Source organism: Rattus norvegicus, chromosome 10, assembly GCF_021556685.1.
Source record: "Rattus norvegicus strain SHRSP/BbbUtx chromosome 10, alternate assembly SHRSP_T2T, whole genome shotgun sequence".
NCBI lineage: Eukaryota > Metazoa > Chordata > Mammalia > Rodentia > Muridae > Rattus > Rattus norvegicus.
Window position 1 is genome coordinate 26,472,165 of NC_141543.1, and position 18,751 is coordinate 26,490,915.

Consider the following 18,751-nt stretch of genomic DNA (forward strand, 5'->3'; position numbering starts at 1 on the left):
TAAATTGCAGTTTGAGGAGCACTTGGATAAGTGAGACCCTGTCTCAGTGTCCCCTCCCTCTCACCATAAAACAAACAGAAGGAGCCCTTCCTCCATAACCAAAACAAAAAGTTTTTTTTTTTTCCCCAAGATGGTCCAAGGATAGGCTGGGCATCCCTAATTAAAACAAAACAAAACAAAACAAAAACAAAAAACAAAAACAAACAAACAAAAACCAACCAACAACAACAAAACAAAACAAAACAAAACAAAAACCCCTGAAGTTTTTGAACCCAGATACAAGGTTATAACTAGAAAACCTCAAACTATAAACCTCTGCTATAAGCATAAAATTATTCAAAGCACTGTGGCCAGGTGTGGAGGCCCACTCCTTCAGTCCCAGCACTTGGTGGGGAAAAGGCAGGCAGATCTCTGCAAGTTTGAGCTTGGTCTCCATAGCAAGTTCCTTCAGGACAGCCTGAGCTAGAGAGAGGCTCTTCTGAAATAAGAGACTGAACAGTGTATAGTGACCTCCAGGCTCTGGGTATGACGTATATGAACCATAAGTGAATTTCAAGCTTCCTATCTCTCTTTTTTTAAAAATTTCTTTATTATGTATATAAGCACACTGTAGCTATATCTTCAGACACCAGAAGAGGGCATCAGATCCCATTACAGATGGTTGTGAGCCACCATGTGGCTGCTGGGATTTGACCTCAGGACTTCTGGAAGAGCAGTCAGTGCTCTTAATCGCTGAGCCATCTCTCCAGCCCTAGCTTCCTATCTCTTACTATGTACTTGTGCTTATTCTATGATGTGAAAAAAACAAAACAAAACAAGCAAGCAAGCGAACAAACCCCTAAATCACTAGCTTTCCTGGTTCTAAACTTTTGGGATAAGTGATCCTTCGTTGGGACCGGCTCAGGCTTTTTGTATCCGTCCCTGTTTTTCTAGCCTTTATTGGAGTGGCTTTCAACCTTCCTAACACCGAAACCCTTTAGCACATGTTGTGGTGACACCCCCACCCCCAACCACAAAACAATTTCATTGCTACTTCACGATTATAGTTTTGCTGTGGTTCCGAATCGTAATAACATGTGACTCCCCCCCCTTTGCAGGAGGTCGTGACCCACAGGTTGAGAACCCCTGCAAGCCGCACCAGAAAGCATTTCCACAGAAGATCAGTGTCCACAGGAGTTTTAGAGACTTTATTTATGTATAAACAATTTAAACACTTTGCCATAAATTATCTTTGCCTGTCCCTAGTCTTTGCTTAGCAGCAAATTAAAATTAATATAAAAACTCGATGAACAATTCATACATGTATATTACAAAAAGGTCCCTGTACCAAAGTTCTTATTAGACTTTTGTGTGTGTGTGTGTGTGTGTGTGTGTGTGTGTGGTTTTTTTTTTCCGCTTTTTAAAATTTTTTTGTTTTTATTTATTTATTTTTATTTATTTATTTATTTTTTTTAATTTTCTCTCCTCGTGGTGACTGTCATGTGATTGTCTCAGTTTCTGGACCAAACAAACACACTAATAATAACTTTTAAGTCTGAAACAGTGATTGTGCCTTACGGCATATGTATGTACAGGGCGATCGGAAGTGGTAACCGTTAGCAACAGAGTCACAAGTGGTGCACCTCTACCGTAACTGATACCCACAAACTACGGAATCTAAACAGACTACACCCTGTAACTGCGTATTACTGTCCACAATGGCATCTCCAAAGACAAAAAGAGTATGAGATTTATGTGTAGTGAGTATAGCCACCATTTTGAATTAAATTTTACACTCTCTGCGCTCAAATAAATTAGCTCAGGCCTGACTAAGTGGGGACCTGAGAGTTAAGTGCCGGACGGTATTGTTTCGCTTTGACTTCTGATACTGTTTTTTTTTTTTCTTGTGTTTTTTTTTTCTTTAAAAAGTATTTCCAGTGCTCGATCCTCCGCCTTTGTGCCCCCCCTCCCCAGGCGCTACACACAAATCACCCCCAAAGTCGTGTTTTTTTTTTTTTTTAAATGCACCTGTATTTGCTTAAACGAAAACGTCGTCGTCGCAAGTGGTTTGTCCAACAGTCAGTCTGAGTCGTCCTCAGCTGGTCTGGTGATGCCGGCCCTTGTGAATGTCTTTGTGTTGCTCACGTGTGAATGAGTGAGGTATTAGGATGTGAGGCCTTCTCGTCTTCATTTCTTTGTTTGTACGGTCAGTGTGTTTGTCTTTTTGTTTGCTTTTTGTTGTTGTCGTCGTCATTGTTGTTGTTTTAATGTGTTTCTTTTCTGTTCCTTTCCTTTTGGCTATTCTGTGTCTCTTTTCTGCCTTAGACCCGGAACAAGTGGGTCATATTTTAGGGGAACCTTGAAACATTTTTGTGTGTTTTCGTTCGTTCGTTGGTTCATTCGTTCATCCTTTAGTTTTGTTTTCCTCAGAATTTGTGGCCGAGCTCTAGTCTACTTCAGGATGAGGGACTTTGCGCTTGGACAGTAGCATTTGAACTCAAAAAATGTGAGCTTTCTTGCCACTTGGGGTCCTAAAGCAGCCCGGCCTCAGTGCCCCTGTTAGGTCTTCGTCTCCTTAGGAGAGGAGGTCACAGTTGCTCCTGCTGAGCCACCCAGAGAAGAGGTGGCAGCAGGTTATTTTGTTACCTCTTTCCCATCTCATTCTGTCTTAAGAACTGGATGTTGCTGCTACTGTCTGCCAGCTCTGGGTACTGTTCCACCGGAAGCACGTAATAGCCCTCATAACCTTGCACCCGTCCCGTGCTCAGGAGTTGCTGCTTCTCGCCCTCCGTCCACAGACGGCTGCCCTCTCTCCCGTCCCTGGCTTTCTGCTGCTCCTTGGCCCAGGCAGTACCCAGGGCCCTCTGTCGCGCTTGGTCCAGGACGCGGGCCTTCTCTTCATCCAGTGTGTCGGGGGTGAGGCCGTAGCGTATGCTGAGCAGCAGCGTGGAGTACTGGAATTCAATGTTGGTGAACCTTCGAGTCCTGCCGTTCACCAGCAGCGTGGGCTGTGACACGGTCACGTTCACCCCGCTCTCCAGCACCTTGCGCCCAATGGTGGTCCCCAGCGTAACCAGGTCACCGTCCGCTGCGCCGATCTTCACGAAGTAGTGTGTGTCCTTGCCCTCGATGCTGTAGTGCATCTTGTCCAAGTAGTAGGCGTTGTTCAACACGGATGCTACCTTGCGGCTGTCCTCACTGGCGATGCTAGACACGCCTGTGGTCACCCGCCCTTCTTTGATGGCGAACATGATGCCTTTGCCGATGATGGGCGTGGTCGTAGCAAACCAGTGGCCTGCTTTCTCTCGGATGCTTGCATGGAGCTTTTTAGAGATGACCTGTCCTTCTAGAGCCAGAAAGGCCTGGTTATGCCTCTCTGTTGTCTGCTGGACACCTGTAATGAGCTATGGGCACAAGACAAAAAGGAACGGTCAGAAGGTAGCGTTGGCAGTTCTGAAGCAGGAGGTACAGGGATGGCCACTGAGGGCTGTTCTGGGCTTGATCTGCTGAGCCTGCATGTACTGAGACAGCCCTACCTTTTTTTTTTTTTTTTTTTTTCAGAGCTGGGGACCGAACCCAGGGCCTTGTGCTTGCTAGGCAAGCACTCTACCACTGAGCTAAATCCCCAACCCCAGCCCTACCTTTTATAACTTGGGCAGACGGGCTGGTTCCCAGTCCTCTAATGGGGCGCGCTGTTCACTCTGTCACCATGCCACTCACAGAAAGATGGAGAAAAAGGTTCTCCATCTTGCCTGATTCTGTTACATGGGCTGTGCACCCCTTCGACTGTGGGAGCCTAGATGCAATCTGCATTTGTGGGGCAGCAGCTCTCTGGGTACATTTCAGACCCACGGGTGTCCTGATGTAGAAATCAGGTGTCTGAGCAGCTGGCAGCCCCACTGTTGTGTGATCTGCCCTGCTCCAAAACCAGTGGCTTGGACAGTCACTGCTTTTACTCAACGCAGAGCAGCCGTAGACGGATCAGTGGGGCTCACAGCCCTGTTAGTAAAGTGGCTCTCAGGCCACTGAGCTGAGGCTGTGTTCCAGCCAGGTACTCTAGGTGATTTGTGTACATATTCCTATTTGAGAGCTCTAGGCTAAGAGATCCAGGCTGCGAGGGCCAGAGGGAATCCCCCCCCCCCGACACTCCCCACTCTGAGTCCATTGCTTTGGATCTCGGCCCTAGTTCTGCAGAGGAATGAAATCACCATTATCTCCTTGGCCTTGCGTTCTCCACTCACAAATGACAACTTGTCTCAATTGGCGGTTGGGGGACAGGCTGGGATAATGGAAGAGGCTGTGTTTGGGAGGTAACGGCACTTAGATGAATGAGGGAAATGATGGCTATTCATCCACTGAGTGGTCCCCGAGGGGCAGGACAGAGAGAATGCCATTCTCAATTACCCAGCAGCTCCTCCTTGCCGCTCTATAGTCACACAATCTGGATGACTATTCAGAGCAGCTGAGACCTTCTAGATGGCCACAGAGCAAAGCCCCGGTCCTGTACCAGGGGGGTCGGCTCAATGCAGTCCCTGTGCTGCCCATCTGCTTGTGGCTGAGGTCTCAGCTGCACCCAAATTGAAACTGACCACCCTTCGGTCATCAGAGGAACACCCAGGCACACATTATGTTCTAAAAACTCAATCTGTATGCATTTGGGCCATAATGTGCTGAGGTTTTATGTAGGGCATAAAAATGTTCCTTAATGGGACAGAAACTGCAAACCACAGTTTTATTGCGTTCCATAAAAGCTGAAAGGGTTATGGTCGTACAGCAGTGCAGATGGCAGGTTGCCACTGGATTTCTCTGGGCTATTGTTAATCAAGGAGTGACCGGAGGGTAGATACTGAACAGATAATGATACCACAATTAAGGTAATCATTGAGGTTGGGAAGAAATATGGGACATACTAGAAAGGACTGCAATGGCATTGTCTCTGCCTGGGAAGTCTCTGCTTCTGCATGACTTTTATACCCAGCCTCAGTGTTCCTTTCCCAGCAGGCCCTGGGCTCCTGTGTGGCAGCGTCCATGAAAGAGAATGAGGACTCTTGTTTGGATTCTCATCAAGTGCTTACCCCCTGACCCTGCTTACCTGTCCATTCTCACTTGCTTGGCTCTCTGACAGTTCATAGGGGGGAGGCACAAAATACATTTTGGCTCTTGGGAATCCAGGAATGATGTTGCTGAGCTGAAATCCAAACATCACGAGCCAGCTCTTCACGTCTATGGCAGAAGGAAAAACAAAGACGTCTGAAATCACAGGGACAGGAGGCTGCAGCAGGCCTTACAAAGAGAACAAAATAACTGGGCAGCTGGGTGTGGGATCTAAGAGAGGAGGGTGGCAGTATCTGGTGGCAACCTCTGGGAGCTGAAACCAGAGAGTCTTTAAGAAGTAATTTATTTTTCTAATGGACATTAGTGTTTTGCCTGATGCATGGTACCCACAGAGGCCAGAGGAGGGCATCAGAACCCCTGGAACTGTAGGTTTAGATGGTTGTGAGCCACTACATGCATGCTGGGAACCAAACTTGGGTCCTCTGCAAGGGCAGCATGCGCTTTTAACTGCTGAACCATCTCTGCTACCCAGTTCTTATACGTGTCCAAAGAAACAGATGTCTCTCCCAAGGTGGCCATTGATGGCCACTATGCTGTGATTACAAAGGCCAGTTGTAGAATGGACAGGTTCAACTTCAAGTGCCCCAGCGGTGTGACCTTGGCTACATTAACCTGCTAACCTCACGTTCAACCTTTGATTGAACTAAGACTATAATGATTCCACCTCATTTCGTTGATGTAAGGACTGGAGGAGAAAACATGTAAAAAAAGTCCACCATACACTCTGGTACACTGACAACTCAACTAAAATTTTATTTGAAGGTCACACGAATTTCTTTTTAAAAGGCTTTTTTTAATTACGTTCTTTATGTATATGGCTGTTTTTGTCTTCACGTATGACAGCACACAAGAAGAGGGCATCGGGTCCCATGAGACTATGGTTATAGGTGGTTGAATTTTAGGAAGAGGAAAAGGGGACTGTTAAACTCTGAAGGCGTGGTAAGCCTATATAACATGGCAGTTATATAGCTACCATGTGGGTGTTGGGAATCGAATTTAAGGACCTCTTGAAGGGCCGTCAGAGCTCTGAATGGCCTTTAATCTCTCCAACCCCTCCTATGAGCTACCACAGGGCAGGCAGTGTGTCGGAGGCTAGAGTCAGTGACCAACCAGGGGGATGAGTGGTGACTGCGATTGTGGTATGGGGCACTGGCTCTGGAGCTTTGCACTGAAGCTGGCTTGCAGAGGGAAGTCTTCAGGGCTGGTCGAGATGAACGGACATTTAGTTCTTGAGCCCATTCCTCTAGACCTCCTGTCCTTCAAAGAGACATCAAGAGTCCTGCCCTATTCAGGTGAACATCCCAGCCACTGCATTTGGACTTATATGTCCCACACACCTAGTGGATAGTCCAAGTTTTCTAAGTAGGACAGCTCCCCTCAGGCCTCCTGACCTCCTTTCACCATGGCCCAGGGGGCTCTTCCTCATCCCTCAGTGTCCTTCCATTTTCATTAGGACCATCAGGATGGCACGCAGAAAGACAGGGCTCATTTTGCTCTTTATTTCTCTTCACCAAGGCGTGCTGAGAACTGCAGTCACATCCTGCCTTGCCCTTTTCCCTGTTCCCTTTCTGCCTTTCCTTTTTTTATTTTCTTCTTTAAAAAATAATTTTATTTATTTCATGTATGTGGGTACACTGTAGCTGTGTTCACACAGCCATCAGAAGAGGGCATCAGATGGTTGTGAGCCACCATGTGGTTGCTGGGAATTGAACTCAGGACCTCTGGAAGAGCAGTCAGTGATCATAACCACTGAGCCATCTCTCCAGCCCCCTTTCTGCCTTTCTTAATTTCTGAAATAGTCCACTGGGACCCTGGAGTTCAAATCTGCCTTTAGGAAAGCTTACCACGCCTTCAGAGTTTAACAGTCCCTTTTTCCTCTTGCTACAATTCAAATCTTCCTACAGAGCACTGGTCTCCCTGCCCTGGCTTTAGCCTTGGGACCATGGATGGATGACCTTGGGCTACTCACCTGAATTCTGTGAAGTATGCTGCCTCTCTCTCTGACTCTGAACCAGCCAGAACAGTTGCTTTCTTATTCTTACTGTCCATTTGCTTTTACAAAGTCCTGCTAAGCTCATACTAACCCTCTATGCTCGCTGCTTGCTACTCCTCTCATATCTTTTTTTTTTTTTTTTGGTTCTTTTTTTCGGAGCTGGGGACCGAACCCAGGGCCTTGCGCTTCCTAGGTAAGCGCTCTACCACTGAGCTAAATCCCCAGCCCTCCTCTCATATCTTTGACTCACACATTTGTCCCCCACTATGGTACAGAAATCTCGTGTGTCGAGTCTGGAGGAAACTCCACATTACCAAGCCCCATGCTGATCTTATCTTGTCTGAACCTATCCGCCTCACCCAGTAACTATTGTTATTACATGTTGGAGGTGGAGTGCACAAACCATGGCACGCATGCGGACATCAGAGGACAACTTTGCAGACTGGTTTTCTTCCTCTACCTTTTTCGAGGTCCCAGGGATTGAACTGGCCAACCTTGAATGGCAGCTCCTTTACCCATGGCGGCATCTCCCCAGTTAGAAGCTTTCTACACTCTGTAGTCATCTAGTCTTGAGAGGTGTATGCTGCTACCAGGCTGATGCTGACTCCAGTCTGCACAGCCTCCTCCTAAGCTTGGCGCTTGTGTATCTTGTCCGTTTCTGTCCATTTTGGCAGACGGGTCCCAGACTGAATTCTTGACCTGCCCCCCTGCCTATCTTTTCCCGTAATTGTACTTTCATTCTTCTGCCCACCATCCTGATTCCTTTATTTCTCACCCTCACATCCAACCCATCAAGGAAACTCCCCCCTGTCTTATTCAACATTGAGGTAAATTTTATATAATGTGAAACTCAGCATTTTAAGGTGTCCATCCAGATCAGTGGTCTCTAGCATATTCAAAATGTTGGCAGCCATCACCACTATCTAATTTCATGACACTTGGACTCCACAAAGAAACCTCATAGGGATTAGCAGTCATTCTGTATGGCCATGTCCCACAGTCCCTAAAGTGCCTTCAGCCTTGAGTCTGCCTATGTTCTGGACATTTTATATAAATTTATATAAAACCACTGTGTGGTTCAATCACAGAATAACTTTCTTTTTTGAGACAGGGTTTCTCTTTGTAACAGTCCTGATTGTCCTATAACTCACTTTGTAGACCAGGCTGGCCATGAACTCACAGAGATTCATCTGCCTCTGCCTCCAGAGTGCTGGGATTAAAGTGTCAACATGCCTGGTGTGCTCTCTCTGTCTCTGTCTCTGTCGCTGTCTCTGTCTCTCTCTGTCTCTGTCTCTCTCTCTGTCTCTCTCTCTCATTAGCTGACTGGTTTATACTTTTTTTTCTTAAACCATTATAAATAATGCTACAGTGAGCTTTCATGTGTGAATTTTGGTTTGGATACCTGGGGTTTGGGTAAGGTTTAACTGTATGTCAAGGACCCACTGTAAAGTCCCCAGGGTGGTGTTACCGGGAGGTGGTGGTACCTTTTATAAGCTTGGCCCTGAGGTAGGTTCATAGGTCACTGGGGTGTGAGGTAGTTCTTATGTGGCCCTTTGGGTCCTGTTTCTTCTTCCCTTCCTTGAGACTGGGTCTCAGGTATCCCAGTCTGGCCTTGCACCCACTGCGTAGCTGAGGAGGACCTTGAAGTTCCCATCCTCCTGTCTCTGTTGTGCTGAGGTTACTTATTTGGTGCAGATGTGGTGCTGAGCATGAAAGCAGGGCTTCACGTACGTTAGGCAAGCACTGTACTCAGCTACACCCAACCGGCCCTCCCTTGGAAGTCTTGAGAGAACTGTTACGGAAGAGTCCAGCCTGGCCTCTCCTGTCCTTTATGATGTGCCCGTGGTCACATACGTGATTCCACTGTTGTCATTAGCCATGACGTGAGGTAGCCCTCGCAAGAACGGGTTGCCCATCATCTAGCTCTTGACCTTCCAAATTGGGAGTTAAATGAACCTTCTCTTTGCAAAGTCACATGCCTTAGGTGTCTCACTGCAGCTGACGAAACCTCCTCGGTTCCTTTGTTTCCTGAAGTCACCTTGGTGTGGATATTTTTTGGGGGGTAGGGGACTCCTTTATATTCTTTGCTTTTACTTTTAAAACAATACAGATATGTGTCGAGTTCTTGTCACGTCTGCCATCTCTACCCTCCTGACCATCACATCCTGCCTGGACCTTAGGTGTCCAGTCTTTGCCCACTTATCAGCAGAGTAGCCGGACGACTCCGTAAACATGGAGCCATTTCCTATTTCAGAGCTCCTTTTATCAGAGGAAAAGCCAAGGTCACTGAGTGACCTTTCAGGACTTAAGGACCTGCTGCCTCACGATCTCTCTGCTGTCTTCTGTCATCTTCTTTCATATTTCTCTGGTGTTTCGAGACAAGGCCTCTCTCTCTAGTCTTGGACTCACCATCCTCTTGTCTCAGCCTTAAGTGCCGGGATTACTGGTAAGTGCTATCTTGCCTAAGCTGGGTTCCTTCCTGTGCATGTTGGGTGCACATCCACCTCTGGGCCATCGCGACAGCAGTCCCTTCTGCCCGCTAAGCTCTTTCCTGAAAGCATTTTCTGACTCTTCTATCCTCCTCGTTCTTACAGGTGTAACTGAAGCTAACTCCGTCCGCCATACTGAAGACACATCCCTGTCCATCCCCTGCATCCCAGAGGCCTTCACCGAGCCCGGGCCTTCCTCTGAATCAGTAATCACATTTTCACATGCAGGGTTTCCTGGGAAATATTCTTCGTTGTCTGTTTCCCTCACTCAGCAATGTGTGCTCTACCAGGGGAGGGAATTTAAACGTTCACTTATTTACTTGTTTTTTACATAGGGTCTCTCTATGTCGTCCTGGATATTCCGGAGCCCTCTATGAAGACCAGGGTGGCCTCCAAGTCACAGAGATCCTCCTGCCTCTGCCTCCTGAATGCTAGGATTAAAGGCATGTGCTACCATACCCAGATCCTAAGAATTTATTTTAGTCTCTGACGTCTCCTTCACAATGATGCTTGGTATGAAACAGATACTCAGTCGGTGTATGGAATGAATGAGTGAACTAGAACATTCCTCACAAGAGCTACCCAGTGCAGCACAAGTGTGACAGAGGACCCCTCTAGACCTGCCTGAGAAACATGTCTGTTGGGGGTCAGGTGTGACCCCCTCCTGTACCGGGGCCGTTGTAGGAGTTGGACGCTGCTGTAAATAAAGGCACAGAATAGCTCTCTCTGAGAAATAACCTGGCATCTGTGATCCACCTGTCTTTTGCGGGGACACATTCCGTCTTTGAATGGCCTGGGAATTACACAGGGGTGAGAGCACTGCTCAGGGCAAGGTGAGGGCCTGCGATCCAGTGACAGAGGGCTTGCTTAGCATGCACGAGCTCCATTCCCAACACCACAAAGAGAAAAATGATGTGAAAGTCATGGAGGGATGGCTCAGCCCTCAAGAGTACTGGCTGCTGTCCCAGAGGTTCCAGGTTCAATTCCCAGCAGCCACATGGCAGCTGATAACTGTCTGTAACTCCAGTTCCAGGAGATCTGACACATCCACACAGATATACATGCAGGCAAAACACCAATGCAAACGCAATAAAAATAAATAACTCTTTTAAAAAAAAGAGTGGGGTTGAGGATTTAGCTCAGTGGTAGAGCGCTTGCCTAGCAAGCGCAAGGCCCTGGGTTCGGTCCCCAGCTCTGAAAAAAAGAAAAAATTAAAAAAAAAAGAGTGAAAAAGAGCGCTAATCACAGCAGTTGAGAGTAAGTAGTCTCAGCCTGGTCTGCATAGTAAGTTTTCAGTCACACAGCACTGATATATAGTAAAGCCCTGAAAAAAAAAAAGCCATCCGCAATAGCTGAGAAGTGGGATCAGCCTAGAAGTTCATTGACAAATGAGTGGGTAAAGAAAATGTGCTTGCACACAAAATTATATATTTTTTTTCAAGACAGGGTTTCACTGTATAGCCCTGGCTGTCCCGAAACTCAATCTGTAGACCAGGCTGGCCCTGAGCTCACAGAGATCTGCCTGCCTCTGCCTCTGCCTCCCAAGTGCTGGGATTAAAGGCATGCACCTCCACTGCTTGATTTTTTTCTTAGTTGTAAAGAAAAGTGACATCACAACAGGAAATTTTCAGGAAAACGGATAGAAATTCTTATGTCATGTGGGATAAGCCAGACTCTGAGAAATGCTGTGCTTTCCATCCTGTGGGAATCTTATTCTTATATACGTGTATGTGTGTGTGCAAGAATATGATATAAAAGCAGAAGGTGGGCTAATGGGGGAAGAGAGGGACAATGGTTGGTGAGTGGGGAATGTAGTGTAGTTGGGGGGCGGCAAATAAGAAAAAAGTATGTATAGAGACACCATACTGAAACACTTTGCTTTATATTTTAAAATACCAAAAGAAAAAGAAAAATAATAAAAATTTTAAAAATGAAGATAGGTTTGAAATTGTCTTGCAAAGTCCCACCGGGGGACTGGGGAGAGGGCTCAGTTGGTAAGTGCTTTCTTCGTGAGCATGAGGACCTGAGTTCAGATCCCCAGCACCTACGTGAAGTGTTGGATGTGGCAGATAGGCCTGTACTCCTAAAACGAGGAGGCAGAGACAGGCAAACGCCAGAGCTTGCTCTGGGCCCAGCAAGAGACTCTGTCTCTGAACATAAGGTGGAGAGAGATAGGGAAAGACACATTGATCTTGGGCCTCCACACATCTACATACACAGGCACATGCACACAGCCCGTGCACATCCACACATGCCCCGACACACTAAGAGATACATAGCTAGAGAACACGTTAATATCAAGCAGAAACGACTGGCCTTTATTCTAGCAGCACCCTATGGCCAGGCAGGCAGGTGCTTGGTGCAGTGGGACACTGGCTTCCCGCTTTGGATATTTATGGCCACTCGCTATGACTTTCTATTTTCTTCCACACCCAGGCGTTACCTGTGCTAGTATTTACTTACTAATCTAAAAACAAACATGCCCCCCCTCTTTATTTCGAGAAATCCATTTAAAAGAAGGAACTCCCCATCACTGCCACACAGGGCAGCAGACTGACTTGCAAACCAAAAACTAACCATAAAACTTAGAGGAGACAGGGGCGCCTGCTCCCTGTAAACACCATTTAGATCTCTGCCACTGAGAGCCTTAGACACGCTCTCTTGGCTGAAAGAAGGGATGTGCTTGAAGGGGGCTTGCTATACGCCAGCATTACGTAAGAGAGCTTAGAGACCGTGAGAAGTGGCTAGTCCCCCACAGTGCTCATAGCACGGAACCTCTCATCTGTGTGCTCTATAAGCCTGCCCAGATTGCATGAGAGACTGACAGGACTTGCAGGGAATCTCGAGAAGAGCATGTGAAGCCCTCGTTCCTACTATCATCTTTCTCCTTTGAGGAACCCTATCCCTAGCCTGTGTTCTCCCCAGGGAAAGGACACCTCTGCCCATCTCTGGGCAGAAAGCTGTTTTTTTGTTTTTTTTTTTAATTTTTTTATTATATATAAGTACACTGTCCCTGTCTCCAGACACACCAGAAGAGGGCATCGGATCCCATTACAGATGGCTGTGAGCTACGATGTAGTTGCTGGGATTTGAACTCAGGACCTTTGGAAGAGCAGTTAGTGCTCTTAACCACTGAACCATCTCTCCAGCCCGAAAGCTGTTGTTTTAAATCAGACTCACCTATTTAGGGATGGGAGTGCCCACCAGAGCCTAGTGTATGTCAGAGGGCAACTCGAGGGGGTTGGTTGTATCCTTGTACTAAGTTGGTCGGGGTCATCAGGCCTGTCAGCAAGCTCCTTTGACCACTAAACCTTCTCTCTGACCAAGACTAGGGGTTTTAAAGAGCACACCTGTGAATGGGGGCTGTCAGGTCAGCTCCTTTTCATCTGTTTCTTTTCTTTGCCTGCCCCTTTCCTTCTCTTCCTCTCCCTTTTTAAAGTTTCCTTACACCCATTCTTCCTTCCTTCCCTTCCTTTCTCCCTCTCATCCTTCCTTCCTTTCTTCCTTACTTTCCTCTTACCCTTCCGTCCCTCCCTTCCTCCCTCCCTCTCTCCCTCCCTTCCTTTTCCTCCCTACCTCCTTACCTCCCCCTCCCTGCTGTCATTACCCAAGTGTTGTCTTTCCACACAGGCTCTGCTCTGAAGTTTCTGACATACTTTGATTCTTGTGTAAACCTGCCAATCCTCTATTCAAGACACACACCATATCCTGGCCTCACCCGGGTCAGCGCAGGTCCTTTGAGTCCCTTTGAAGTGGCAAGTGTGATGAAAGACAGTTCCCCTAGACAAATGGTCTGCCTAGAGACAGACCACGAGGCAAGTGCTGGTAACACAGCCAGTCCTAACAACTCTTTCACAGTCTCCACAGCCACCACTACCTCCGCCACCACTGCTATGGCCATCACCACTGTACACCCCCCGAAAAGTGTCACAGCACCTTCAAGTGCTAAGTGCAAATATGCAAAGGGGGTGCCATGAAATGGATGTGGCCCTCCTCAGAGAGATTAAAGCACACAACCCCACTCAACTGGAGCATGCCTTCATCTTGTGCATCCAAGATTCTTCAGGGAGACAGGGTCTGAGGGAACATGACCCACCATGCTCCTTCTGGAAGGTTCATTTAATGCCAATGTCTGGGGCTTGTGCTTCCCTAACAGTGACAACATCTGATAAAGCTCAGTCTGGATTTACTTCAAGGCGCATCTGGAGGTTTCTCCCATATTCCCAGAACAGTATGCCAGTGTGTCTACACTCCGATGGCACTCTCATTAGCGAGTGTGCGGTTAGCTCTCACTGTGTGCCTGGATGATCTGTAGTTTTAACAACTCCGTGAGGTGAGTGTAATTGTGGCCATTATTTTGTAGTGGAGAAGACCAAGGCTCAGAAAGCTCAAGACACTCATATAAAGTCACACAGCAAGTGAGTGGTGAGACCAGAGTTGGCGTTTGGGGATGTACTCGGATTCTGACATGAGGGCATGGTGGAAGACCAGGTGGCACTCGGGCTGGGCATAGGTCCACTGTGTCTAAGACTGGGCAGCTCCCTTTGGACTGACTTTCTCTGCCCTAGTGTTCTCTGGCAAATATGGGGCTTCTTCCTACACTGGGAGCAGCCACCTTCTTTCAGAGAGCTGTTTGGAAAAACAGCACAGTCCCTCTGGACTCTGGAGAGAGAGCATCTGTTCTTTGAGTTCCTCCTGACTATGTCTTTTCCTTAAGTTGTGAATAGCGGGTCCAACTACTCTTTGAGTCTCCTACATGGCAAATTAAGGCTGATTTAGACAGGGCATGCAGGACGAACCAGTGTTAGACCTGCAAGAAGGATCTGGTGGTCTCTGCTGAGCCCATTCTCCGAGGGTCCGCTGGCGGAAGCAGGTGGCTGCAGGTGTGGTCCTGCCTGGCCTGGCTGCTCCTAGGCCATCTCTTGGCTTCCCTTCTCAGCTGCTACTGCAGCTTTTGTGAATTCGCCCTTTATTTTAGACTCTCTAATGGTTTCTGGATTCAATTTGGCTGGACTTCATTCAAATTGATTTGATTCCCACTTCCATGAAGCCGGGAGATTAGGAAAGCCATCTTGCTATTTAGAAAACCCTGATATTCTCATCCCCCCCCCCCCACCTCAGGGAAGTAGGAATGTAGCCGATAGCTGAGGGTCTGGGTGAGTCTGTGAATGGTTTCATTTGAGCCTTGGCAGCAGCAGGTATCTATGTAGCTCCTTCTGTGGGCTTCTCTTCATTCCCTTCTGGCTGATTAATGTCTAAGAAGTCTGGGCTAAGCAAGGCTGTGCAAAGCCTATTTGTACAGGGCATATTCGTGAATTCGGGAAGCATGTTTGCTCCTTCATTCCCCAAGCTGAGACAGATGTACTTCGTCTCCACCTCTGCTGGGTTTCTTCTCAAACATACTGTTCCTCTCTCTTCCACTACGCAAAGGTCTCTACACAAATGCTAGCTGTTCAGCAAGGTTCCCTATGCAAAGGAGCACTTCCTATCACTCTACGGCTAACCCTTGTCTTATTTATCTTCATAGCACTCACCATGATGTGTATGTACGTGCACGTGTGTGTGTGTGTGTGTGTATGTGTGTGAGTGTATATGTGTGTGTGTGAGAGTGTGTGTGTATGTGTGTGAGTGTGTGTGCTTGTGTGTATATGTGTGTGTGAGTGTGTGTGTATGTGTGTATGTATGTGAGTGTGTATGCATGTGTGTGAGTGTGTATGCATGTGTGTGTGTGTCTTCCTGAGCAGTACTTTAATTGGAAATGGCAGTGAGCTGAGGACAAAGTCCTGCTAAGCAACGGGGAGGAGAGGAAGGTTTGTTGGGCATTGGAGCAGGCGGAGGCTCCTGGTGAGACTTCAGGAGGAACCAGCTCAGCCATAGCTCTTGGGCACAAAAGGTTCCAGCTTCTTTGCTTGGATGCAGACACTGGTTTCAACTCCTAAAGGTGTGAGAGCTGTCAGTGACATATTTATGGCACGAATACAGTTGACCCTGGAAGTCAATAACTGTCCTGGGATACACCAGGCAGCCCTGTTGCTCCAGGCAGCGGAGGCCTCTTTTCCATTTGGGAGTGGACAAAGGGTCACCTGAGAGTGGGTGCCTCTATGGTCATAACTAAGAGGTGTGGGTCTCTTGAGCTTGGGGAGCCCTGGTCTTGGGTGTCCTTTATTCTTCTACAGAATGCACGGCCAGATGATATCACCCTTGCCTGCTTGCTGGACATTGGACCTGTTGGACCTGATTTGTCTGTGTCCATCCACACATCCTGATTTGTCTATTATTTTTGAGGACAATCACTTTGCCTTGCTCTTGTCTTATGTCTACTATGCCTAAAATACATCCTTTCTGAATGGGTGGATGGATGGATGGATGGATGGATGGAGGAGTGGGCAGGGAACTTAATTCATCAATTTCTTGCTTATTCTGTGACGTGGATCACCTTTCCCCTACTGAGTCTCTTTATACTTCGATCTGCAAGCTTCTTGTGGCCTTCTGACTTTTGTTAGAGTGGGTCACTTCCCTTCCTCAGGCTTGGTTTGACACAGGCCTTTCTACATTGTGCCATCTCTCTCTCTCTCTCTCTCTCTCTCTCTCTCTCTCTCTCTCTCTCCTCTCTCTCCCCCTCTCTCCTCTCTCTCTCCTTTCTCTCTCATATATATATATATGAGAAATTTGAGAGAAAAGTGTTTGGTGTATCCACCATTGTATCCTTATGTGGTGCTACTATATGAATGCTTCTGAACACACAATTGAGCAGCTGACCCATGTCCTGTTTTTATTTATCTCTGTACCACTCCCCATTCCATGCATGCATGTGCAATCATCGCCTTCTGTCTGTCCTACTGCTAGATCTCTGTATACGTATTTCACCAGGGAAACCTCTGGAAGTCAGGGACAGGGGCTTAGGCACCAGGGACCTGCCAACACATTGCTTTCCTATTAATGGTAACATTAACAACACAGGGAGAAGTCAGGCTAGGTCTTTACCTAGAATGAAGGTCGTTTACTTCACACTATCCTCCATGAGAGAGACTGGGCTACTAGCCCTAGGCCTTTTGGTTTATTAACAGAGAGAATTTGAACTGCACACTTCTGTTATAGGCCTCTCTGTTAGCTGGGGTAGGAAGGGCTCTCAGCAAAGTCACTTCAATGGACCAGATATGAAGTGGTCAGGAAATGTCTCAGAATACCTGCTTCACTGTTCCTCTACTTTTCTGGACACGATCCTTCAGTGCCCTGGGTTGTTAGCACTAGAGTTCCATTATAAAGTGTAAGACCCTTTCCCAGATGCCCAGCAGTCTCCCAGGACAGCCCCCTTACCTACCCAGGGAGCAAAGTCTCACCTGTCACGTAGTTCTTTAAATCCAGCTCATTACTGAGTGGATTGTTGTTCTTGAACATGTACAGGTTGAAGGGGGCTGGCTCCTTGCCCACATTCCTCCACATGGTGTAGTCGGGGGACGTCCACCGTCCTGCCAGCACGTCATAATCACGCTGCGTAAAGTGAACGAGCTTGGTGAGGGGGTCGTAGAGGCCTCCGTGGAAGCCGATGACCATCTGAAAGTCTGGATTGGAGTCATAGTAAATCTCCCCATAGGCTGTGTATTGGAGTTGCTTGATCATGAGGCCATTGATACTAAAAACAGCCAGAGGAGTCCCGGTGTTATCTGAGGCAACATAGTACTCTTCCCCACTACTGCTCTCCATGGCAAAGAGGTGGCCCTGGAGGTCATAGTAGAGTGAGGTGATCTCAGAGTTGGAGTGGTTGTAAACATGGGTGATACGTGTGGGGTGGTGGAGGTCGGAATAGAAGTACTGTAGGTGGTGGCCCAGGTTGGTCTTGTAGGAAGCCCGGCGGCTCACGCCATCATAGCGGTACTGCACACTCCACCCGCTGGCCTTGTTGTACGCTCTCGTTAGAAGGCCCTTGGAGTTGTATTCAAAGATGTCAGATCCTCTCTGGCATAAATAGCCATCATCATCGATTTTGTACTGCACGTCCCCTAGCCTGGTTATCCGGTCACGGAGGTCATAGCGTAACGGCATGAGGCGAGCACTGTTTCCTGGGTTTAGCAGGTGCAGGTTCCCATTGAGGTCATAGCTATAACGCCAGGTAGGCCGGTCATTGACGGCCACACTCTGGAGCTGGCCGTCCCCGTCGTAGTCATAGGTGTACTTTGTGGTGTTGGCATAGGGCCCCAGTTTCAGTTCCCTCTTGATGACCCTGCCCATACTGTCATATTGCACCGTCATCCAGTACATGAGGGACCGGAACATCTCATACTGCACTTCCTTGATGCGCCCATGGGTGTCAAAGTGCTTGCTGAGTGTCATGACGGCAGTGGTGATGATCTGGTTGATGTCGTAGTAGATGACCCCGAACTTGCCGAAGTGTTCCACCTTGCCAGAAATCTCATCGTAGCGGTAGAGGTCAACGGGAAGGGGAGTCTCACTGATGACGGGCTTGATGCTGGCGATGCGGAAGCTGTTGTCGTGGTAGGTGTAATCGAACCTGGCGTTGATCATGCCTTCCTCAGAGAACCTGTAAATCTGCTTGTCCACGAGGGGCCCGACCTTTCGGTACCTGATGGTACAGGAGAAGCCCCCGCTTTGGAGATTCACCATCTTCAGGACGCCAGTGGTCTCGTCATAGCCGAAGGTGACGGCAGTGCTGTCGTAGACGATCTCCGATAACTTGGACAGTTTTCCGTACTTATAGAACACCTGGCGCCCGGTGCCCAGGAAAGACGTCTTCAGGATGCGGCCGTCATCACTGTAGTCAAAGATGACCGAGGCGTTGCTTTCCGGTGGGTTGTAAATGTTCCGGATGTAGCCAATGGAGGTGTGCGTGGACATGCTGTGCCGGGCGACACTGGGCATGGTGACTGCGTGGAGGCGGTCAGAGGAGTCATATTCAAATATGTACTGACGCTGGCTCTGCAGCAGGAGGACCATGGACTGCGAAGGAAATGGGAACAGATGAGTTGGCTCTTTTTGACCAAGCAACCGAGTGATAGAGTTAACCCCTTTTAGAAGCCATGGAAGGTGAAGACTCCCCCCCCATTTTTAAATTCCCTCCCCTCCCCTTCCCTCTTCTCTCCTTTCCTCTCTTCTCCCCTCCTCTCCCGTCCCCCTCCTCTCTCTCTCTCTCTTCCTCCCTCTCCCTCTCTCTCTCTTC

General features: G+C 47.9%; 1 protein-coding gene across 9 annotated transcripts in view; it reads right to left on the reverse strand.

The window, feature by feature from the left end:
- Positions 1 to 1,166: 1,166 nt before the first annotated feature.
- The window catches only part of Tenm2 (teneurin transmembrane protein 2), a 1,226,262-nt gene continuing 1,208,677 nt past the window's right edge, over positions 1,167 to 18,751 (reverse strand). For 8 of the 9 annotated variants that reach the window (XM_087569430.1, XM_087569433.1, XM_087569431.1 and 5 more), the window contains 3 exons: positions 16,917 to 18,531; positions 5,072 to 5,202; positions 1,167 to 3,383 (listed from right to left, as the gene is read on the reverse strand). In XM_087569430.1, the coding sequence (XP_087425556.1) occupies positions 2,622 to 3,383; positions 5,072 to 5,202; positions 16,917 to 18,531 (2,508 nt within the window). In that variant the 3' untranslated portion in view covers positions 1,167 to 2,621. 9 annotated transcript variants of the gene reach the window in all.